General features: G+C 35.9%; 1 protein-coding gene across 1 annotated transcript in view; it reads right to left on the bottom strand.

Moving 5' to 3' along the window:
- Positions 1–22500, bottom strand: part of FOXP2 (forkhead box P2) — a 550365-nt gene that overhangs the window by 5552 nt on the left and 522313 nt on the right. The window contains exon 20 of the mRNA XM_025873321.2: positions 22066–22229. Within this exon, the coding sequence (XP_025729106.1) occupies positions 22066–22229 (164 nt within the window). The remainder of the gene's footprint in view (positions 1–22065; positions 22230–22500) is intronic.

Genomic DNA, 22500 nt, shown 5'->3' with positions numbered 1-22500 from the left:
AATCCAAAGCACCGTACTACTGATGTAAGGAAACCACTGTAGTTTTAAGACTCCAAGGTATTATTTATTGTCCTGCATGAGAAATTATTAAATAAAATTGGAGTCCTTGAAATACTGATGTTATTTATTAAAGAATTACGTATAAATTCGAAAAGTAGGGCTTCTAATATATGCATATGACTAATCTGTAAATACCTTTTTATGCAACGAATAAACTATTTGTTCCTAATGAATGGTGACATATTCGATTAGAAAGTTAGAAACACGCAATCAGGATAAGGCGCACCATGGAGGTGACAGTGGGTAATCTATGTATAATCACGTGCTCGCGGGTACCCATAGATGATTTCAGGAGAGTAAAAGTCTGAAATCATAAAACCAGTTTAGGAGGATCATTTTAAAGATAAACCCAATTATTTTGACTAAAAAAAAAAATCTACCAATTGAATTCAACAACTACTTTGATTAAATGTTTCATTGAACTAGCCAATAGTTTGAGTAGAGTGACTGATAAACCAATTCGTTATTATGGTATCACATAGACACGTCCAGAATTTTAAACACTTATTAAATCTAATGTTAATATTCCCAAAGTACCCTCTAAAATATACAAATGAAACCTTCTAATAAGATTACTTGTGAAAGTTCATATTTGTTTAATGACTTTTATTAAAAATGATGTTTTGATTTAATAATCATTATAAGTTGAATTTATAATTTTAGATTTTCCACGTTCAATCTGGGATTCAGAACATTTTAGTAAATGCTAAACTCTAAGTACTGGAAATAATTAGAATAAACTCCAGGGTTAATATAATAGCACCTTTTTCCAATTAGGTCTCATAAATGACCTATGAATATTCAAAACTTTCAAGCTTAAATAGCTGAATATTTCTAAACAGATACTTAGTAGCTGGCAAGATACACACAGATATCTAGCACTGTTCAATGGGATTACCCTCAAGTCAATTAATACTATTTTGGGCATCCTCTATTTTAGTCAAAGATGTGACCTCTTATGTAGTCGGTGTGTCTTGATGATGAGGGTGCCGAGAAGACCTGAGTGGTCTCTCTACTCTGACTCTGTTTCCTAATTCATTTCTCCACTCCCACTGGCCCCTCAGCTGGAGTGCTGCCATATCATGAGTATCCAGTTCTTTGGGGTTTACTTTTCTGGGCTGGATTTTAATTGAATAAAGAACCTGTGGGAAAGTCTCAAGTTTTGGATAAAGAAGAACACCAAACACGATGTATTTTTAAAACACAAACATAAAGAGATAATTTCTGAAAAAGGACAGCTATGAAGGTATGTTCCATTGCATTTTTGAAGGATTTTAATATGCAAGGAGTATTTATTTCATTATGTCACTGCCTTGTACACAAATCTGTGTGAGCTGAGACTCAGAGGATGAGACAGGATTAAGCCAAAAGCTCTCAGTCATTCTCAGTAGGTAGGACTCAACTGACCTATGAACAACAGCATTTCTGAATAATAACCTCTATTCCAGACGCCAAATATCATCTTTAAAAATCATGCTTAGTTCCTACTCCAAGTCACTTTACGTGCTAACTTAGTCTATGCACCGTCCTCAGACCTCTGTGTGTACACAGACACTGAAATTCCATTCAGTTCCATGTTTTACCCATGCACAACCTGTCTACTGTTTGAAGACCAACTTTTATCTACTAAAGACTTTGTTTGACCAGTCTGCACTGATCTCCCACTGTGTCCCCCCAAAGCATTTTTTTTTTGTTAATCATTCTGATGCTCAAAACTACAGAATCTTTGAATCCTAAGACTATATCAAACATAATTTTTTCAATGCTCCCATTGCATAGATTAGAAAAGAAGTCACTCTCCAAGTGTTGTAAGTACAGGTGGAGCTAGGACTAGTGCACATGCTGGCCTCTGGAATGTTTCTTGGAACCTGTTATTCCTGCTATCCCATTTTGCCTTAATCAGGTGCACTGTAACTCCTTCTAGTGGTGGCTGTACCAAGTCTTGCCGACGAGGCTATGAGCTTCACAGACCAGGAGAGCCACGCATATAGCAAGTACCTAGTAAATACATGTTGATCAAATAAATGATGTGCCAACAAGTCACCAAGAGTTTCATCTGCACTAATTCTAAAAGATAAAATTTTGGGATGCCTGGCTGGCTCAGTCCATGGGACATGCACCTCTTGATCTCAGGGTCATGAGTTCAAGCCCCACATTGGGTGTGGAGCCCACTAAAAAAAGAGAGAGAGAGAGAGGGAAAGGGAAAATTTCTTCCCAGAATTACATATTCTTGGAATCCTTTCCATCCAGAATTAGTTCACAAACAAGGTATGAGACCTGGGAAAATGTAAATAAAATTTTCCCTTAAGGTTACAGTATTAGGCTGCTAACTAACTAAAATAAAGTAAAATCAAAGCCAATAATTATTAATGCTCGATTTTTAAAATACTGATTGCTACCAATCTAATGTCTAAGAAAGAAATAAAAAGTAAGAAGAGAGGTTAAACATCTCTGAGAATAAAATTGCTTGAAAGTTACAGGACCTATGCCTCTAAATGGATGGAATCCTTTTCAATGAAAAGTAAAATTCAATCGTGATTACCAGTACTCATATGAAGTTTCTCATTTTTGGATCTCAGAGAGCTTCATGCTTCCACTCGTTCTGTTGTGTGACAACTGAAGGGAAATCAAACACCAGGAGACCACATGTCTTTGGTGGACTGCAGGACAAATGGGAAATTAGTCTCTTCTGTGGCCATTAGCAATATCTTTCCCTTCTTGCCCCCATTACAGATACGAGGATCCTTTACTTTTTTAAAAGATTTTATTTATTTATTTGTCAGAGAGAGAGAGCACAAGCAGGGGGAGGGGCAGGCAGAGAGAGAAGCAGGCTCCCTACTGAGCAAGGAGTCTGATGCGGAACTCGATCCCAGGACCCTGAGATCATGACCTGAGCTGAAGGCAGATGCTAAACCGACTGAGCCACCCAGGCGTCCCTCGTTTAATTTACTTCTGGAAAAAAAAAAGGTAGCTATTTCTGTAATGTTCACTTCTTTAAGGTACCTAATGTGCGAACATCACTATAGGATAAGAATTCTTTTAGGAAAAATGCTCCCCTCCACCATAGAAACATTTCTGACAATTCAAATAAAATAAAGGAACCCTTTTAAAGAAACACCCTCTCTGCTCAGTGCTCACCAATTCTTCCCTCTGTATCCCCTTCTCCAGTGAAATTATTTTACAGTTTTTAATTACCCAGGATGTAATTTAATATAACAAATTTTATGTACTTAGTATTTTGATTAACTTATAAGTATAGTATAAAGTAATACTGAACAGTTTAGGTACCTCATTTATAACCTTTGGTCATGCAGCAGTGGTTAAATGGTTAATAATATAGTGGGCTTTGAGGATAAAACGTTTGGGTTTGAATCCTGGCTCCCTTACTTCCTAGCTATGTGACCTTGGGGAAGTTACTTAATGTCTCTGTACCTCCTTTTCTTTACCCATAAAGGAGAAATAAGAAAGTACCTATTTTATACAATTGTTATGAGGATTAAAGGATTTTTCATATATGTAAACCAGCCGGCACAGTGCCTGGGTCATAAGCGATCAATAAACGTTAGACACAGTCATGATACAATTACAACCTTAAATACTTTTTTGGGAGAAGGTATGGTATAAATACATGAATTAATTTTTAAACACTGTATGAGCTTAATTAGCTCTAAAAATATTTTAGCCCTTCTCCCAAAGTGAGATTTTTATTACTGTATCAGAAAAGTCATAAAAGAATGATGTATGTGCCCCACATATCAGATGCCAGACATTAGGATTATTAAAGTAATCCTAATAACAGCTGCCCTTCCTTAAAAGTACATTTAAGGTAATAAAATCAAGGAAACAAAGTAACACAACATAGTCCTATAATTATTGCAAAGAATTATTTACGAATAATTTCCTGAACACTAAAACACTAAGCCAAAAGCTCATGTCGTATCTCGGATCGTTTTTATTTTTTATTTTTATTTTTTAATATTTGTTAAAGATTTTATTTATTTATTTGAGAGAGAGCGAGAAAGCGCGAGCATGCAAGCAGGGTGAGGAGCAGAGGGAGAGGGAGGAGCAGACTCTGTGCTGAGTGTGGAGCCTGACACGGCGCTCAGTAGCCTGAGCCTGAGATCATGACCTGAGCCGAAATCAGGAGTCGAATGCGTAACCAACTATGCCCCCCAGGTGCCTCAAATCTTGGATCCTTTTCAGATCAACAGAGGAAAGCAAATTTCCAAAGTAGAAGGGCCATCATTGCAAAGCTCTCTACATAGAGCTCCTATACTCACTCCCCTCCGTCATCCATCCCAGGCCTCATCATTAGCTTGCTGCTAAACCATTATTATGCATGCACTGAATGGTCCCTGCCTGCATCACATGTGCTATGCACATGAGGGCTTATGAAGTCTGATTATATATGTTTAGCTGGAGAAACCTTAAATAGATGAACTCAAAGTTGACTAAAAAGTGGAAATTCTCAGAGATCTAGCAATATACATACACCTGTTAGGAAGAAATTTTTTCTGCCCCAAATTCCTTTATGCTGTGGATTAAGCCAAGTCCCCTGTGTCTGTAATAACGTAAAGAGCATCAATTCTGCTTTGACAGGAGAAGCCAATAACATGTAACTATTATCTCTTAATGCCAATAATTAATTTAACAGAAGTTTATTGAGTACCTTCTATATATAAGGCACTGTGGGGGCATTAAATATCTATGAAAGAACTTTCAGTCTAATATGGAAGAAATATGTACTCAAATAACTACAAGATGGCCCGTCGTAACTGTACTAAGAGAAGGAGCAATTAAGTGAGATGGGAGGAATTAACAGCTGGGAGAGATTATCTGCCTCTAAGAAGAATCTCAAAGCATGTATACTCTTAATGGAATTCTTTTAAGATAACAAAGTAAGAGAAAGCTCAGATGGACAAAAGAGAGAAATCCTTGACTATTCTGGTGATAACTCTTTCTGGGTTTGAAGATGGTTGGGATATTCATCATGCCATTCTTCCCCCCAACTGATCTGAAATTTATGCACTGTTCCTTCAGTGATGACTTGAGGTGTCTTACAGATTAAACTGCCGTCCTTAATAATAAGTAAAGTAGAAGCTACTTCAAACAAACAAAATCAGTTGTTTCCAGGAATAAAACAGATGATAGACATTTGAAACATCAAAGACTTAGCTTTATTTTTTAACTTAAGGACATAAAGAAAGAAAAATAAAACTAGTAGAGTCACTGATTTTTATTGTCTTCCTCATGAGATCTTGAATAAAGGATAATAAAGAGACTTATGTTTAACATATCTTAAGGACGGAGTCTACAAAGTCCAGATTGGATGGTTTTGCCAGCCATTTATTTACTTACTGGGCACCTAACGCAAGCCAGGCATCTGTATTAGTACAGACTTAGGAGGACAAACCTTTGGCACAGAAGGGTGCAGTCAGAAGGTAAACGTTAGCAGTTCTTAACCTGATAAATATGTTGTATTTCTTTAAGTGGATTTGGAAGCAAGTTTATCTTTGATTTTAAAGCAAATGATCCACTTGGTAAATAGTGGGTATGCTTTCCAACCAGAATCTAGAAATTCATCGTGAATGGTTTAAAAGCTTTTCTTTCCACAAAATAGAAGATTTATAATTCAGCTACTCTGTTTAGTCCACTACGTCCTATTTACTACAGAAAAGCAGGGACTTAGGTTTCTTGCTTAAAGAAGGCATACCCACCTCCTAATTTAAGATAATTTACACTTGGGAGAATTCGAATGCTATTTGGAATTTCTTTAGATAATTGGAAGGAGAGTATTTAGTGGTGGAGAGACAGAAAGTCTGTCATTATTCCTGACAGAGAGGTACAAAGCCAATAAATGAAAGGGAAGTACTTCTAGAAGGATAAAAGTTACTTCTTGTTAGAAGTGAAAAGAAATCAATTCAATAGACATGATGTGCAAACCACTGGACTAAGGGCTGATATGGACAATGGTTTTCATAGAGTTTCCAGTGCTGCAGAGGAAGTACGATGTATACACAAGGAACTTTGATACCAGACAGGATGTGATCGAGAAAGTGTTAGGAAAGAGGGGAGGTAAATCCTGGCAATGCAATCAGTGAGTGCTTTATGAAGGAGGGAGGTGTCATTTCAGGTAGGCTTTGAAATATGTGAAAATGTTCATAATGCAGAGACAAGGCAAAGAGCCTTCTGAGTGGAAATGGGGGAAATGGATAATCTTAAATGTGTTGTGGGAACCCTGAATGTGTGCAGAGGCCATGGAGAAAGGAGGGTTGGTAATAAAGAAATATGTTAGAAAGCAGAACAAGGTCAGATGGTGAAGGGCCCTTGAGTTGCATTTTATGGAGTTTAAAATTTATTCTCTGCCAGCTGAAGGGCTATTGATGGTTTCTGAGCCCCGCAGTGAAAAGATAGAAGAGTTTTTGGAGGATTAACTTACAAAGTCTAGACTGAGGGTAGGACACTGGACATAGGATTACCAGTTAGGAGGTCACTAAAACAGTGTAATAAGGTAATGATGGTCAGGGCTAAGGTGGAGGGATTAGAAACAGTGGAGAGAAGTGAAGAATTTAGGCTATAGGTCATAGAGTAAAAAGGCTTTGCATTCATTGCTCCTAAATTTATACATATGGGAAATAGTTCCCTCATAAACTCTACCATGGAGCTAGAAGGGTCTAAATCTATGTGAAAAATTCTAAAAATTAAAAGAGATGACTGTTCATAACTCATATGCAATTTTGATGAATCTTTAAATTTGTTGTTTTAATTGCTCAAGGAAGAGGAGAAGTTGATCCCAGAAAGCTTGATGTTAGAAAGTGGAAGACAGGAAGATATTGAAAATAAAACTCTATTGTCCTCTTTGTGATTAAGATGCCAATAGCAGCAATGACCACAAAAACTCATATAGGCTGTTGACACTTGGTATCAAGAAATTTGATTTATTTTTAATCTTTAGTCTGTGTTCTTACATCATTTTAAAGGCTTCATCAAATTAAAAAGCTTCTGCACAGCAAAGGAGACAATCAATAAAACTAAAAGTCAACCCATGGAATGGGAGAAGATATTTGCAAATGACATATCTGATAAAGGATTAATATCCAAAATGTATAAAGAACTTATAAGACTCAACACCCCAAAAATGAATAATCCAAATAAAAGATGAGAAGACATGAATAGACATTTCTCTAAAGAAGACATCCAGATGGCCAACAGACACACAAAAAGATGCTCAATATCACTCATTATCAAAAAAATACAAATCAAAACTACAATAAGCTATCACCTCACACCTGTCAGAATGGTTAAAATCAATAATACAAGAAATAACAGGTGTTGGTGAGGATGCAGAGAAAGGGGAACACTCTTACACTGTTGGTGGGAATGCAAACTGGGTTAGCCACTCTGGAAAACAGTATGGAGGTTCCTCAAAAAGTTAAAAATAGAACTATCCTATGATCCAGCAATTGCACTACTAGATATTTACCCAAAGAATACAAAAATACTAAATCAAAGGGATACACGGACCCCAAAGTTTATAGCAGCATTATCTACATTAGCCAAATTATGGAAACAGCCCAAGTGTCCACAGACTGATGAATGGACACAGAAGAAGTGGTATGTATGTACAGTGGAATACTACTCCGCCATAAGAAAGAATGAAATCTCTCCATTTGCAACAAAATGGATGAAGCTAGAGAGTATTACACTAAGTGAACTCAGTCAGAGAAAGACCAATACCGTATGATTTCACACTCATATGTAGAATTTATGAAAGAAAACAAATGAGCAAAGGGGAAAAAAGAGAGAGAAATGCAAACCAAGAAACAGACTCTTAACTATGGAGCACAAACTGATGGTTACCAGAGGGGAGGTGGTTGGGGAGACGGGTTAAGTAAGTGATGGGGATTAAGGAGGGCACTTGTTGCGATAAGCACCAGATGTTGTATGGAAGAGCTGATCACTAAATTGTACACCTGAAACTAATCTTACACCGTATGTTAACTAACTGGAATTTGAACAAAAACTTAAAAAGAAAAATATATTTTAAAACGGAATATCGAAGGAAAAGGGCATAAAGTATGGCTACTTTCTCAAGTCCAAAAAATCTAGTATTTCCAGAGATTACTAACAACAACAAAAAAAGAGGTAAGCCTTTTTAAAAGTAGGTAACATATATCCGTGAGGGTTTTGCTAAGAATCTCCAAATAATTGGTGAATTTTTGAAATGTCCCTACCCTACCATTAGCTTGGAGACTAGTGAACTGTAAGATAGGGCTCCCGGTCCCTGATCAATCTCATGCCGCAAGGATACCGCTCGAGGCAGGCAGAGGAATTATTACCTGTTCTCTGAATGAAACCCATGATTTATATATACCTCAGTCACCTTTGCTGGTAATCCTCAAATCCTTTGCACCTACCCTCTCTTTCCTCATCTCTGCTTAATATTAGGTTGAACAATCTGATTACTATTTTTGCAAGCAAAACCTGTCAAATAGCAATAATTTCATGAAGTTCACCCTAAAAATCTACTTCCTGTTAAGCCTAACTCAAAGCTACAACCCCCACAAAGCCTTTTCTGATTCTCCGTGTGCCTACACATAAGGCTTTGAATTTATAATTTGGTTGTAGGGCTCTTCCTTCCTTTACTTGGTCTCTCATACTACCTACGTGCATATCCACCCCTCTACTCGAATTTTACCTCTTTGTGGATGCAGACCATCTGCCAGTTTTTTAGCACAGTGTGTTGCACATAATAGTTGCTCATTAAATGTTTGTTCAACTTAAATGAATGAAACTCATCTCTGTTCTGTGCAACCAGCCAAGCCTCTAGCAGAAGGAAATGCAAAGTAGCAACTGATTTTTATACTCTAGTTTAATCTTTCAGTTTTACAGTCTACCCTCAGTAGTGGTATACCCCGAACACACAGAGGACTAACTACATTAACAGATTGATGCGTTGCCTAAAGAAATGTGTTGCTTCTTCAGTTGTGAAATTTGTTAGTATCCAAGGCACTAATGAAAGGCAGAAGAAATGTTAATGTTTGCCTATACCCTAAAGCAAAGAGTCAAATTATAATGGGGAAGTTTACCTTTTTAGATTGTGGTCACACAGTATATTCCCTAAAGGAATGTAAATTGTCTTCATTTGCTCCTTCCTCAAGACTAAGTAAAAGGTCTGATAAACTGTTTCTGGGTTTTGTTTTGTTCTTAGAATAAGGAAGTACTGTGAATAAAGTTCTCTTAAACTGAGACATTCAAAATGTATTTAAGTAAATAGATGTTAGACTGTAGAATCAACAGAGTGTCCTTATTTAGATATTATCAGATATGACAATTAAAATATTTACATAGTGTCATTATTTATGAGAAAAACTCAGTGACATAATGTAAATTTGATTGAGCCTTTCAGAAATACAATATTTACTAACACCATGAAGCTAATGATAAAATCTTTAATCTTAAAGTCTTAAATGTTATGGTAGATGTCAACAAATGCTGTAAAAAAATTTACGATTAATGGATCATATCTTCAATACAGGCAATTTCAGGAAATGTAAAGTTAATTTTATCAAACATTTACAAGTCAAAACTAAATATAAGACTAGATTAAAATTGGTTTTGTGTTTTACTAATTATAGGAGATTGACTTGTATCTTTTCTTTAGGTAATCCTAGTTATTTCAGAAAAACTTTAATACATTTCATATAGTGTACCCACCGAAAAGAGTAATAAACAATTTTTTTACAGAGATATAATATACCTTTTAAAAATCTTACAAGAATATTTTTAGCCTCTCCCCCTGCCCTAGCACACCAGAAGGATAAAACATGCTTCCATCAGTGACTATGGGTCTTTACTACAAAAAAATGTTACTCCCAGGATAATAGTAAAAAACCTATTCTCAGAAATAGTGTTAGGGCCTTAATGCTTCAATTTTACTATGGAAATTGATTTTATTTGACCCAATATAGCAATCTTTATCCAGTGAAATGAACTTATATTTGCAGTTACTTTGAGAAACATACTGAATATATTGAAATATGTGTAGTCCTTAACCATGCTTTACTTCTACTTGATTTAGTTTGGATATCTTTAACTTATATGGGATGCACTGAATAAGTCCAACAGAAAATATTTAAAGTCATCCAAATTCTTTATCTCTTACTTATCATTATGTCCTAATTGTTGATTCATGACATTGAGAAACATCAGAGTACACTGATTATTGCTATAGGCTAATGCTGTCCATTGATTTGCACAGGACTTGACTGTTTCACAAAACAACATCAAAATTTTTTTTTTTTAAAGAGTTTATTTATTTATTTGAGAGAGAGAGAATGAGAGACAGAGAGCACGAGAGGGAAGAGGGTCAGAGGGAGAAGCAGACTCCCTGCTGAGCAGGGAGCCAGATGTGGGACTCGATCCCGGGACTCCAGGATCATGACCTGAGCTGAAGGCAGTCGCTTAACCAACTGAGCCACCCAGGCGCCCAACATCAAAATTTTTCTAATTAAAAGGAAATACCTGGATAAGATGGGATTTTCTTTTAACTATCTACCAAGTCTAGTTAGTTCTTGGCACAGAACTGTTGCATGAATAATGATAACCACTAGTAGGTAAGCATTATAAAAAAAATCAAAGTATAAGATTAGCACTTTAACTATCCATTTTATATGTGCTTTAATAAAATTTGATTCAATTAGTTTGTATTTGCTAATGGCACAGCCCTCAGGCTTACTACATAAATATCCTTGTTTTGCAGACATAAAATGAATTCCAAAACAGAAGCACAAATCCTTTATTAAGATGGAAAGATGTAGTTTCACGAGACTCAATTTTTGGTTTTGTTATTTTTCAGTAGCTAACTTAGTAACTAGTATCTTAGTAGAGACAATCACATCAAACAAGTACTTTTTTAAAAAGTTGGGTTTTTTTCCCCAAAGAAGAACAAGTTTTACAGGAAAACTGGTGAAATAATCGATGTTCATTTAGAAAGCATATGAAAAATGGAGATTAGGGAAATTCAATTTTACTCATTTCCTTCTAGTACATACACAAGGAAATGATATAATTATCTTTGGAATTTAAGGGTAGACTTATAAAAATTACAAGTTTAGTTATCTCCATTTGTATAAAGTCATGTTGAAATGAGAAACAATTCATGTTTCTTAAACATTTGTAATATTTTGTGTGGGAAGTATTTTAGTTTAATATATCAAAGAAATAAGCTAATAAATAACACTAAAGTTTTAAAAGGAAAAGTTTGTTTTTAAAAGAACATTTTCTTAGTACTTCTTAAAATGAGAGATGATCTTAGGCTAATGTGAGTAATTAAATCACAAAGTTACACTGTCGTTAAGAAATTGTTTACTTAATTTTACTTAAGATTTTATTCTTTTGAAATGATAATGCTGACTTCTTCCAGTAAAATATAGATTTTATCTTCTAAATTAAGCACATATTAGAGAAATATTTAATTCTCTTATTTACAAAGTCAGTAAGAAGTCCATATAATTAAAACAACTAGACATGATAAAGTCACTATTAATTAAGGAATTATAAAACAGATCTTTATTAGTATGTCTCAATTTTTTCCCAGTTTATTATTTTTCAAGATTCTCTCTTTTGTAAACTAAAATAACATTTATCACAAAAATTTACTGTTGACTGAATTATCTTTATTTTGATTTGAATGAATCTACACATAGCTGCCATTAGAACAGTACCCAGAACAATTACTCCAGTATTATCCCATTTCAATGAATAAAAATTCTGCTTATCTCTTGATGAAAAGAAAAATATTCCTCCTCCCAGAAGTGTGTAACCCTTAAGAAGGAGACAGAAAAATTGGAGTGAAGTGAACAAATGATTCCTCATTCTATATATACCTTGTTATTGTTTCTTTTATTCAGAATATAGTTAGAAAATGCCCTACTCAATTCCCTATACCTTTTTGCCTTGGCTAAAGATAAACAGACAAATAAATTTTAATTTTTCATCTTAAGGTCAGAATACAACTTTAATCCTAATATATTTAATAAATCTTATATCTCCCTTAATCTGTCACCTAAAAAACCACAGCCATTTAGTGTTCGACTGCAAAGGAATATTATTTCCAGATGATTATAATAAAAGTTTTTCTTCTAAGATACATTGCCAGTCTTAAGGATGCAGTTTATAATTCTATCCTACATTCCAATAGGTCTGACCCCGAGATGGAGTTCCAAAGTTCCATTTAAAGTCAACAGAAATTCTAAGAAATATAACAAAAAGGTGGATTAAGGTTAATAAAATATAATTTTATAAATTGCATGCATATATATGTATATCAAAATTTCTCTAAGATTTCTTGCCCTTACCTTCAGCGTATATTGAAATTTATTCAAATTTATGCAACATTGTTTAAAGAAACTGGATTTTACATGATTTGAAGGTTCACTCCCAAATGATTTCAGATAGTTTTGCTGTAGTGCTCTTGAAAAAACATAACAACAAAATTCATTATGATTTATCATTCTACTTGATTGATAACAGTAATAGATGTTACCCAAACAGCTGTAATAAAATGAAAATACAGATGTAATTACTTTGATCCTTGATGAGCACAAATAGATTTTGCCCAATCTCACTCAGAATCACACTAGTTGCCTATTGAGATACAATTGGTACTATTCCATTTTGTGTTTCATAAATGGAAACTTTCAACAAACATCTGGCTATGGAGCTAAGGACCTTTATATTTCTAATCTGTTGGCCAGTGAAATAAAAAAAAGTCTAAATTATATCTTGACACTCGGCCACTAAGACAGCTTTGGGGCTGCTCCAGAACTCCTTTAAATCATTCATCCAAGACTTGTGTTTTTGCCTTGTTTCTTGGACTAAGTTTCAGTCAAAACTGTCAGGATGGGTATGAGGGTATAAAAAAACATACGTCCCTGTTCAGCTCCAATTCCCTCTTTGATAACTTGGTTCCGGGTCCTTGAAGACCTTGCCCTCAAACTCCTATAATTGGGTCCTCTGGTTGTGGCTAGCTCTTGCTGATGTGGCTCATCCGTTTTTCTGGACTGCTGTCTATTTCCCTTTGCCAAATGGCCTGATGGGATACTGCCCATCCACTGCTAGCTCTTGATGGAGCTACCTCCTGGATATTTTTACAGAGATGGCTCTCCACCAGGATTACAGTTGTATGGTTCATGCCATTAGGTCTGTCAAATCTGTGAGACCAGTTGCTCCGCTGAAACTATTCCTTTGCTCAAATTAAACTGTGGGACTGACTCAGTGTTCAGTTTTCTCCTGAACTATGCTAAATTATGCTCTGTTAGTGCTAAACATGAGACTGAAATAGGGAGTAAAACCAATATTTACCTCTTATTCTAAATCTAATATGTTTTGTCCTTTTTTTTGACCTGCTAATTAGCAAAAGGATCTTAGATTTAATGTTGCGAATGCAAATTTTTCCATGGTAAGGTAACGTTGTGTGACCAATGAATACTTTTGCTCTGACTTTTAACTGCTTTGATGATGCTACTCCATTTTTAGTCTTCAGAGATTAAGATGATGTTGAACAAACTAAAGAACGTTAGTTTCCACTAGCTATATTAAACTATTTGGTCATCTGTTGCTTATACAAATTCTTGAATTCTATCCTAATGATGAAAACTGCATATGGAAGGTAGAAACCCTGAGATAATGTTTTAAACTGTATTTTTTGGTGCCAAATTATTCAAGTATATTGTGGTACTTATGTTAATGATCAATTTTAAATTCTGCCGAAGTAGTTAAAATACATATAATTTTAACATACATTAAAATATTTTTTATCATGGAAAGCAACTTCACATTAAGTATATATTCTGAAATGATAGTTGACTTTACATAATAAACACCTTTAGTCATAAAATGCCCATAGTCACCAAGAATACCTCTACTTCCCAAGCCCGAGGTCAAAAGCTGAAGTTAAAATACCATGTGGGTATGTAAAAAATTTCCTTTTTCCCTGGTAGTAGAAGTAGGAAGAAATTAATACTGAATAGCAATATTCATTTTTTAGCAATTCAGTCAATGACATTTTGACCCTTAGAGAAAGGAAATTTCTAAGGCTCAACTAGTGTTAGTGCAAATGAAGATGTACCTTCTAACAAAGTATCTTCTTTAGATATGAAACAGAAGCAGTAAGCTACAATGCTGTCAGCTAAAAGTTTTCTGACACACTTTGCCTAAATGGTGGGGATTCATACCATGGCTGTCAGATATCATCTGCAGAGTTCTATAAAAATCCTTCAAAACCCTATAGGAACCCATAAATTTCCACAATTGGCACGGTAGGGATACAACACCTTTTAGCTGAAGGCACTGTACCTCTGGGAGGATCTTTTTATTAAGAGGAACTGGAATGAGTTGTAAGTGCCACATATGGGGACCGGAATAATGTAAAAAAGAACAGCATCCACTGAGCCACACTTGTAGCACTTGAAAAAAAAAAAAGATGAGATGATAAAGAGCTGGCATAATCATACGTTCTGTACAATCACTTTGGAAAGAGATCTCAAAGCTAACTAGCAAAGTTAATGAAAAGTTCAGAGATTAAATAAAAATGGAATTAAATCAGAATGAAAATTATGAGACCCAGAAATGTTAGGACCAAAAAAAAAAAAAAACCCCCAAAAAACTAAAGGTGACTGAAAAGGTGTAAATTAGAAAATCTGCAAAAGCATATGTAAAGCAAGGTGAAAAAAAAAGCTTTCACATTTAGAGCTTCGTAACACCTCTTAATGATCCAAAATATCATTAAAAATAGTGTGGACTTAACAGGCATGAAAACAATGAGAGGGAGCATTCTTCTTGCTCAAGTTGTCAGTCACTTTTAACTGCTTTCCTCTGAAATACAGAGCCACTCCAATTTTAAATGCTTTTGTCCACAGAGAGATCTAAGGTCTGTAGGGATTTTATATAAAATAACACCACCTAAAGGGGTAGGGTCTGCAAATTCTACATGTGCCTATGAAGAGCAATTTAAATTTTAAGGTAGCCAAAGAGAATAGAAGGAAGAAAGGCAATATTATATATTTGAATATCTTCATTATACTTCATAACATTCACGATTTATCTTAGATTTTCAATATTGTTTTACAAAATGGGAGTCTGGAGGTCCCTTTTAGCTGTCTTTGGTTGCAAAATATTATTGCCGGGACAGGCTAAAGTTTAGCAGTGGAATGATACAACTGAGGTTCTAGAGAAGCATGTTGTAAAGAGGACTGGGACATGTGAGGTGTAGAAAGTTCTGGGGCACATAGAATATGTGTTCAACATCTCAATCAAAAAGATTAATGGGATCCCCACTGCAGTCCTGAAATAATACTACACTACTCCTTTTATATGATGCCTCAGCTTTTGATTGCCTTACTCTAAAGTCTTGGCTTCTAAGAACACAACAAATTTATTTTCCAGTCTTATATGAACCATATTAACATTCTGGTTCTATATAGGAGATTATTAACTCTCAAACTTCAAATATTTGCTTTAATAAGAGGGAGAAAATATAATAATCACCTGCAACTAATATAGAATATTAGCAAGTAGAACTTTGAAATGACATAGGGGCTAAGAGGATTCAGGAATGACATGTAAGAAATGATCTGAAAACTCAACAGTAGGAGACTCTAATAATCAGAAAGGGGAACGACATGACAATGGAGGGCTTTTTGCCTAAAGCCCTCAATAGAAAACTGGTTCAGGAAGAGCATTGATTTTGATCTCTAGAAACAAAATTTGAAAATATAAAAATAGGAATCTCATTTAACATTTTTCAAGAGAAGAAAGACAAATCTGAGCCAACTTACTGAGAGTGAGGAGAAACAACTGATTAGTAAAAAAAAAGAAACAACCAAGTTGAACTAACTATGGTAGGTATATCACTAAACTTCTCTTTTTTCTTCAGGTTTGCAAGGAGACAGGAAATGGATTGATTCTACCAGTATGAGTTCACCTTCCAGCTCTGCTCTAAATGTTTTCTTGTCTTTTCAGTCAAGTTTAACACATTGGAGAAGAGATTAAGTTCAAATTATTTCCACTTGAACACAGCATCAATCCTCTGTTAAGTAGTCTTTTTAAGAGGCAAATATTGATATAAAATAGGAATCTAAATTAATTTTATCCATATTCTATAGAACTCTCAGAAGTCAATAAGCAGGGAATATTGGCATTGAGGTGCGTAAGGGAAGAGTATCCTAAAGTTGAATGATACACAACTCAGCTTTTTTTTTTTTTCTTTTTAGAAGGAGCTAGAGAAAGGAAGAGGTGGGGAAGGGCAGATGGAGAGAACCTTAAGCGGCTCCACACCCAGCACACAGCCTGATGCTAGGCTCTATCACAACCCTGAGATCATGACCTGAGCCAAAATCAAGAGGCGGATCCTTTTTTTTTTTTTAAGATTTTATTCATTTATTTGACAGAGAGAGAGAGATAGCGAGAGCAGGAACACAAGCAGGGGGAGTGGGAGAGGGAGAAGCAGGCTCCCGGCTGAGCAGGGAGCCTGATGCGGGGCTCGATCCCAGGACCCTGGGATCATGAGCTGAGCTGAAGGCAGATGCCTAATGACTGGGCCACCCAGGCACCACCCCCCTGCAAGAGGTGGATTCTTAACTGACTGAGCCACTGGTGCCCCACAGCTCAGACTCTTAAGGGAAGTTTTCTTTACATTGTTCAGATCATGATGACTCCAACTCTTTTGACAGCGGTAGAAAATAAAGATTTTAAAAATCTATTTATTGAGGGGCACCTGGGTGGCTCAGTCATTAAGCGTCTGCCTTCTGCTCAGGTCATGATCCCAGGGTCCTGAGATCGAGCCCCGCATCGGGCCCCCTGCTTGGAAGGAAGCCTGCTTCTCCCTCTCCCATTTCCCCTGCTTGTGTTCCCTCTCTCACTATGTCTCTCGCTGTCAAAAAATAAATTAAATCTTTAAAAAAAAAATCTATTTGATTGAAAAAACTCAAAACAAGTATAAAAAGCTTAGTATATAGAATCTATATTGTTCCACCTGGCTTTAACCTTTCCTACTTTTTGCTAAAATCCCCTTAAACATTCAATTTGATTAATAATGAATTAATTTCAGTAAATTTTTTTCTTTTTAATTCACCTTCAACAAGATAAATAAAATTTAACAAGGTCTGGGAAAATAATCACGAATGAGGTGAAGGGGCTTGCTACTTACTATTCAGATAAATTTGAACAGTTATAAAATACGTATAAACTAAATAATTAAAATTAAAAAATAAAACTTCACAAGTGTACTCTACCAATATTTAGAAAGATCTATTAGCTTCCACATAAAGATGAACATTATGTTTAGTTATCTCTTCTTCCTAAAAATCCCTTGTTCTCCCTTCTTCCTCAGGGTTCTAAGAGAATCCTGGATTTTCCTCTTGTAGGGATTGCTTCATGAAGTCACACCATTTCAAATAAATTCATCTCCCACAGTCATTATCTCACATCATATGGTTACTGACTACTTACTTTGTATGGTCCTATAATACGTCTAAAACATAGCTTCTGTCCTTTAGCTGGGGCCGTCTACAAAGTGAGCATGCAGTTAGGTATGAATGCGCACGTGCTCAGACACAGGCTGTGTTAGTTGCAGACAATGTACAGGGAGTAAGCTCTCCGGAGTGTGGAACGAAGTGTGGGTCCTGACAGCACAGTTTCTGGGGAAAGCTTCCTGGGAAGATAGGACCAGGCTCTTAAGGAGAAGTAGGATTTAGGTGAGAGAAAGAGGATGAAAAGACGAAAAAGGAAAAGGCAGAAAGGCAAGCAGTGAAGGCGAAATTAATGCACTAGTTTGGCAAAAGCCTTCATTCAGGGCATTCTAAGAGTAAAACTTGGAATGAAGAGAAAGTGTTAAATACGGAGGATCAAATTGCAGAATGTAGATGATAATTTGACATCTCCTGTTCTCCAAAAATAATTTGTAAGAAGCATTAACCCATAGTTATTCCATCCTTCTAAAGCTTCAAAACATCTCTACCAATCCCAGGAATACATCTATATCTACAATGTTACCATCTGGATTTGGATTTACCATTTTGGAATTGAGTAAAAAGACTAAACAAACAAAGTTCCATTTCCTGAATCTAAGGACACTTAATGTTCTTGGATTCAACAAGTAAAATGGTGAACATATCATTTTCCCTCTTGTGACTTCTATTTCTCTTTGTGAGCTTCCAAAGTTGCTATGACTTTGCCTAATTTTCCTCTTTGTCCCCAGCATTCAGTGGGTTGTCTTGTCTGGTCTTTTTTTCCATAGCACTTCTTGAATTGACTCCTTGCTCTCCATGCCCAGTCCTGTACTTAGGTCAGGTACTACCGACCTCAAGAATCAATCTTCTGCTCTCAGTCTCTCTCTATCTCTCTTCTGCTCTATAGTCTCTCCCAACTCCTGAATATCATACCATTTGTCAGTTTCATTCAGCCCACTTCCAGATTACTCATCCTAAAGCACAGCTCTGACAGTGTGAAACTCAAGCTCATAACATCACCAGGCTTCATACTGACAGAGACAAACACTGCACCTTGATATTTAAGACACTCACCAGTCTGTTTCCACCACTTCATATATTCTAAAGTCTATTTTTTTATATCTAAGTTCCTATCAAACCTAATACTGTTTTCTCGGAATATATAATGAGCTCCTGTTCTGGGTTGGTATTATTCATTGTTATAATTGTTAATTATCTGTAACCTCAGATAACATCTTTTTTTTTTTCCTGAAAAATCTCTTACCCTGCTGACTCTGAGTAACCTGCTCCTGACCATAAATTTCTGTCTGGTATTGTTTCCTTCTGTGGATTGGCTTACTTCAGGCATTATAAGGGGGTGAGAGGAAAAGCAAAGGGATGGCCAAGGAAACTAACTACACATTTATGGAATGCCTTAAGAAAGGCATTAAGATGTGAAATATCTTAGTATTGTTTTTAGTTTCATTTAGAGTAACAACGAGGTATGACAAGATGTAATATAACTGTGTACACAGCACTGTGAGGGACACGGGGAGGAATTATTATCTTCCAGGCACTCGTTTCATCTGAAAGAATCTTATGAGGTAGGGGCGCCTGGGTGGCTCAGTCATTAAACCCCTGCCTTCGGCTCAGGTCATGATCCCGGGGTCCTGGGATCGAGCCCCGCATCGGGCTCCCTGCTCTGCAGGCAGCCTGCTTCTCCCTCTCCCACTCCCCCTGCTTGTGTTCCCTCTCTCGCTGTCTCTCTCTCAAATAAATGAGTAAAATCTTTTTTTTTTAAGAAAGGATCTTATGAGGTAGATATTATTATTACTTATTTCATTTTCAATTGAGAGAACAGGAAAGAAATGACTCCTACTTAGCTACTCAGTGCTAACTCTGGGATTGGAACCCCTACCATCTGTCACTAGAGCCCGCATACCGGAAGCAGTAGGCCTTTCTGCCTCTCCTTCGCTCTTCCGTGAGTGTAACTACTCCCCTCCATGCTCCCCTCCAAAACAGTAAGGACCACGGCTTCATTTCAGGGCACATACGCATGCAGTTTAAATGTTTTCACTTCTGTTTAATTTTCAAAGTACTTTGAAGTACATTTAATTATATGCAGCCCAATTCTGATGGAGAGAATCAGATAATATTTTTCCTTTGCCTCATAATGTACATAAAATGCTTAACATTCTTTAAGTACAAGCATATTAACACTCTATAAAGATGAAGATACAGAATACTGAGATGACGTTCCACCAGTAATATTTGACGTCTAATATACAAAAAGTTAATGACAGCAGAAACAGATTCAAAGAATGAATGACAGTTCAATATTTTGCAAGATAATTAAGATTTTGATTATAATTTGTATAATTTAGGAAAAGACCCGATTTGGTCTTCCTCTAATTTTTTTCTTTTTCTGAAATCTACTTCCAATAGGCCAAGGGAAGCTTCCCTTACATCTCTCTATGGAAAATACACATAAATATTTTTCACATGCACTAATTCATAAGTGCAGAAAACGTACAGATAGGTTGACTACGAGCCTTTTAGTTTTATAAACCTATCAGGCATTAAATCTATAATTTTTATATATTATTTTACACATCCTATTTTTTCACTGATGTATTTCACATTTAACTGAACTAAATTAATAATAAAATGAAGAATCTAAAATAGCAATTGCCAAATGAAAAAGTATAACTAACCTGGCAATGCCATCATTTAGCCCATTATCTCAGGTTGTAAAATATAATGTTTAACAAATGATTTGATTGAATCATTAATTTTTTTATTTTAATATTCTTATCACTGGACACTTAACACCTAAGAAAACACCTCGTTCCATACCCTCTCTGTATGGTACACCACCACTATCCACTGCATAGTAACACAGGGAGTTATACCAGCAGCTCAAACACTTTCATTAGGAACGTCTTTCATTTTTCTGAAATAGGTCTTTTTTAAAAGGGGGAAAACAGGATCTGACTCTTGTTTGCTCTTTAAAGTTTTATTATTTTAGCATTTTACACAGAGAGCGAGCACCAGCATACTCAGGAGAACTGCTAAAAGTAAAAGGCCTCAAGCTACCCACTGCCTGGCTGATAGGATAAAGCAGAGGTATAAAAACTTTTGTCTGATTGCTCACTTTCCCTGTTTTAGAGTACTGCTACTCTCAAGAGCATATATTCATGTTCTTTCTACTTCGAGTTTTATTACTTCTTTTGTATTATTTAATACATCTAAAGACACTTCCAAAAGACAAATTTTTCCATTTTGAAAAAGTAATGGTTTAGAACCTGATAAAACACATTAATGTTCACAGTGTGTTTTTTGCAAAGGTGATAGAGTAAAAGTGCTATAAAGCAATTAGGTGCATGATCTTAAAGACATTAATATGTCAAATAGAATAAGATGTTTAAAAAGTCAACAAAAATAATATCCTAGGAAAGGTCAGATGGAAATAAGCACATATAAAGACCACATTTCTCATTTGGGTCTTTGACTAGATCTTTAATGCAGAGATGGGGAAGAAAATATAAAAATGAGAGAAGGTACTATTCTTACCTCAATAACTTGAAATTAGAAGTATATGATGTTTAACTCCAGGAAGTATGGACATAAAGTGTCGACTCATCCTAACAACTGGATGGCTGGCATATATGCTTCATTATTCAGATTATAATTTTTTCCCCTGCATTCTAAGTTCTACCAGGGTCAATACTTTTTAGTAAACAAGAAACTGATATGCTTGGCCTATTGAACAAGGCCAGGCATTTTTTAAAGTGTCATACACATTTCTGAAATCCACAATACATCAATTTTTAATACATCTACTCTCTCAGCTCCATTAAAAAGATGGTAGGGGAAAGATTTTAGAGTAATTAATGATATAGTTAGCTGCTAAATATTAATAGGAATCGTAGTCTTGCATAAAATATAACATATAAACCTTGCCAATACAGACGCACCAGTAATTAAAGTTGAATATGTAATTACACTGATTTATAAGACAGGCAAAAAGTTACACTTTACTAGCTTCTATGTAAACTGTGGGTAACAGTTAAACTTTGCATTTTACGGTTTATAAAAACGGGCAATATCTTGACTACAGTTCATAAATGGTTTAGAGACCTGCAATAGTAGTAAAAATTACGACAACTTATTCCATCATGAATATTTTTATTGCACCATACAAACCAAACTGTGATAATGACCCATAAGATGTAGACTCATCTTAGACACTGCTCTACCCCCAAGAGAATGTTAGTAGTACTAAGAATTTGTAGAGGACTGCTGGTACAGTCATTATGGCACACTGGAGAGAATCTAAAAGATGCATTAAAACTGACTTTGATACACTTTCTCATATCAGGAACACGGGGCAATTTAACTCCACTTAAAATTGTATTTTGGACTTATATACCACTAGAAACTTCAGAAGAATACCAAATGTTAGAAGCATATGCATACGGGCCCTTCCCGTCGCTGGGCCTGATAACCCACTTACATGTGCGGCTGAGGCGAGCAGCCCGGACTACTGTTCCCGTTGCTGTCGATGTGGTCCAGGGAGCCATTGAGGTCTTCGTGGACGGCCTGCAGCAGGCCGCTGGATGCGTTATTGATCAGTCCCGGGTTACTAAGCAAAGGTAAACTGCTCTCTGCCAAGGCAGCCTAGTGAAATGAAGAAGGTGTAAAACAACTTCGGAAATGCCCTTTAAAATATTTCTTTAGAGAAAGATCTTCTTTTGAGTGGGTTCGGATCACAGTGTGGATGTTTTAGAAGCATTTAAAGAAAACGTACAGGGAGGACGAAGACTCCGAATGGGCAGCTTGCGGCAGAGACATCAAGAAAATTAAGTATGATGCAAAAGCGTAAACACAAGCTCACCCAGCAAACTTTTTCACTCGTGTTTCAGCCTTTCACATAAGGAAATGCTGTATT

This window comes from Callorhinus ursinus, unplaced genomic scaffold, assembly GCF_003265705.2.
Source record: "Callorhinus ursinus isolate GAN/ISIS: 27379988/994484 unplaced genomic scaffold, GSC_fseal_2.0 scaffold12, whole genome shotgun sequence".
Taxonomy (NCBI): domain Eukaryota; kingdom Metazoa; phylum Chordata; class Mammalia; order Carnivora; family Otariidae; genus Callorhinus; species Callorhinus ursinus.
Note: the sequence above shows the minus strand (reverse complement) of the source record. Positions and strands in the feature narration are given on the sequence as shown.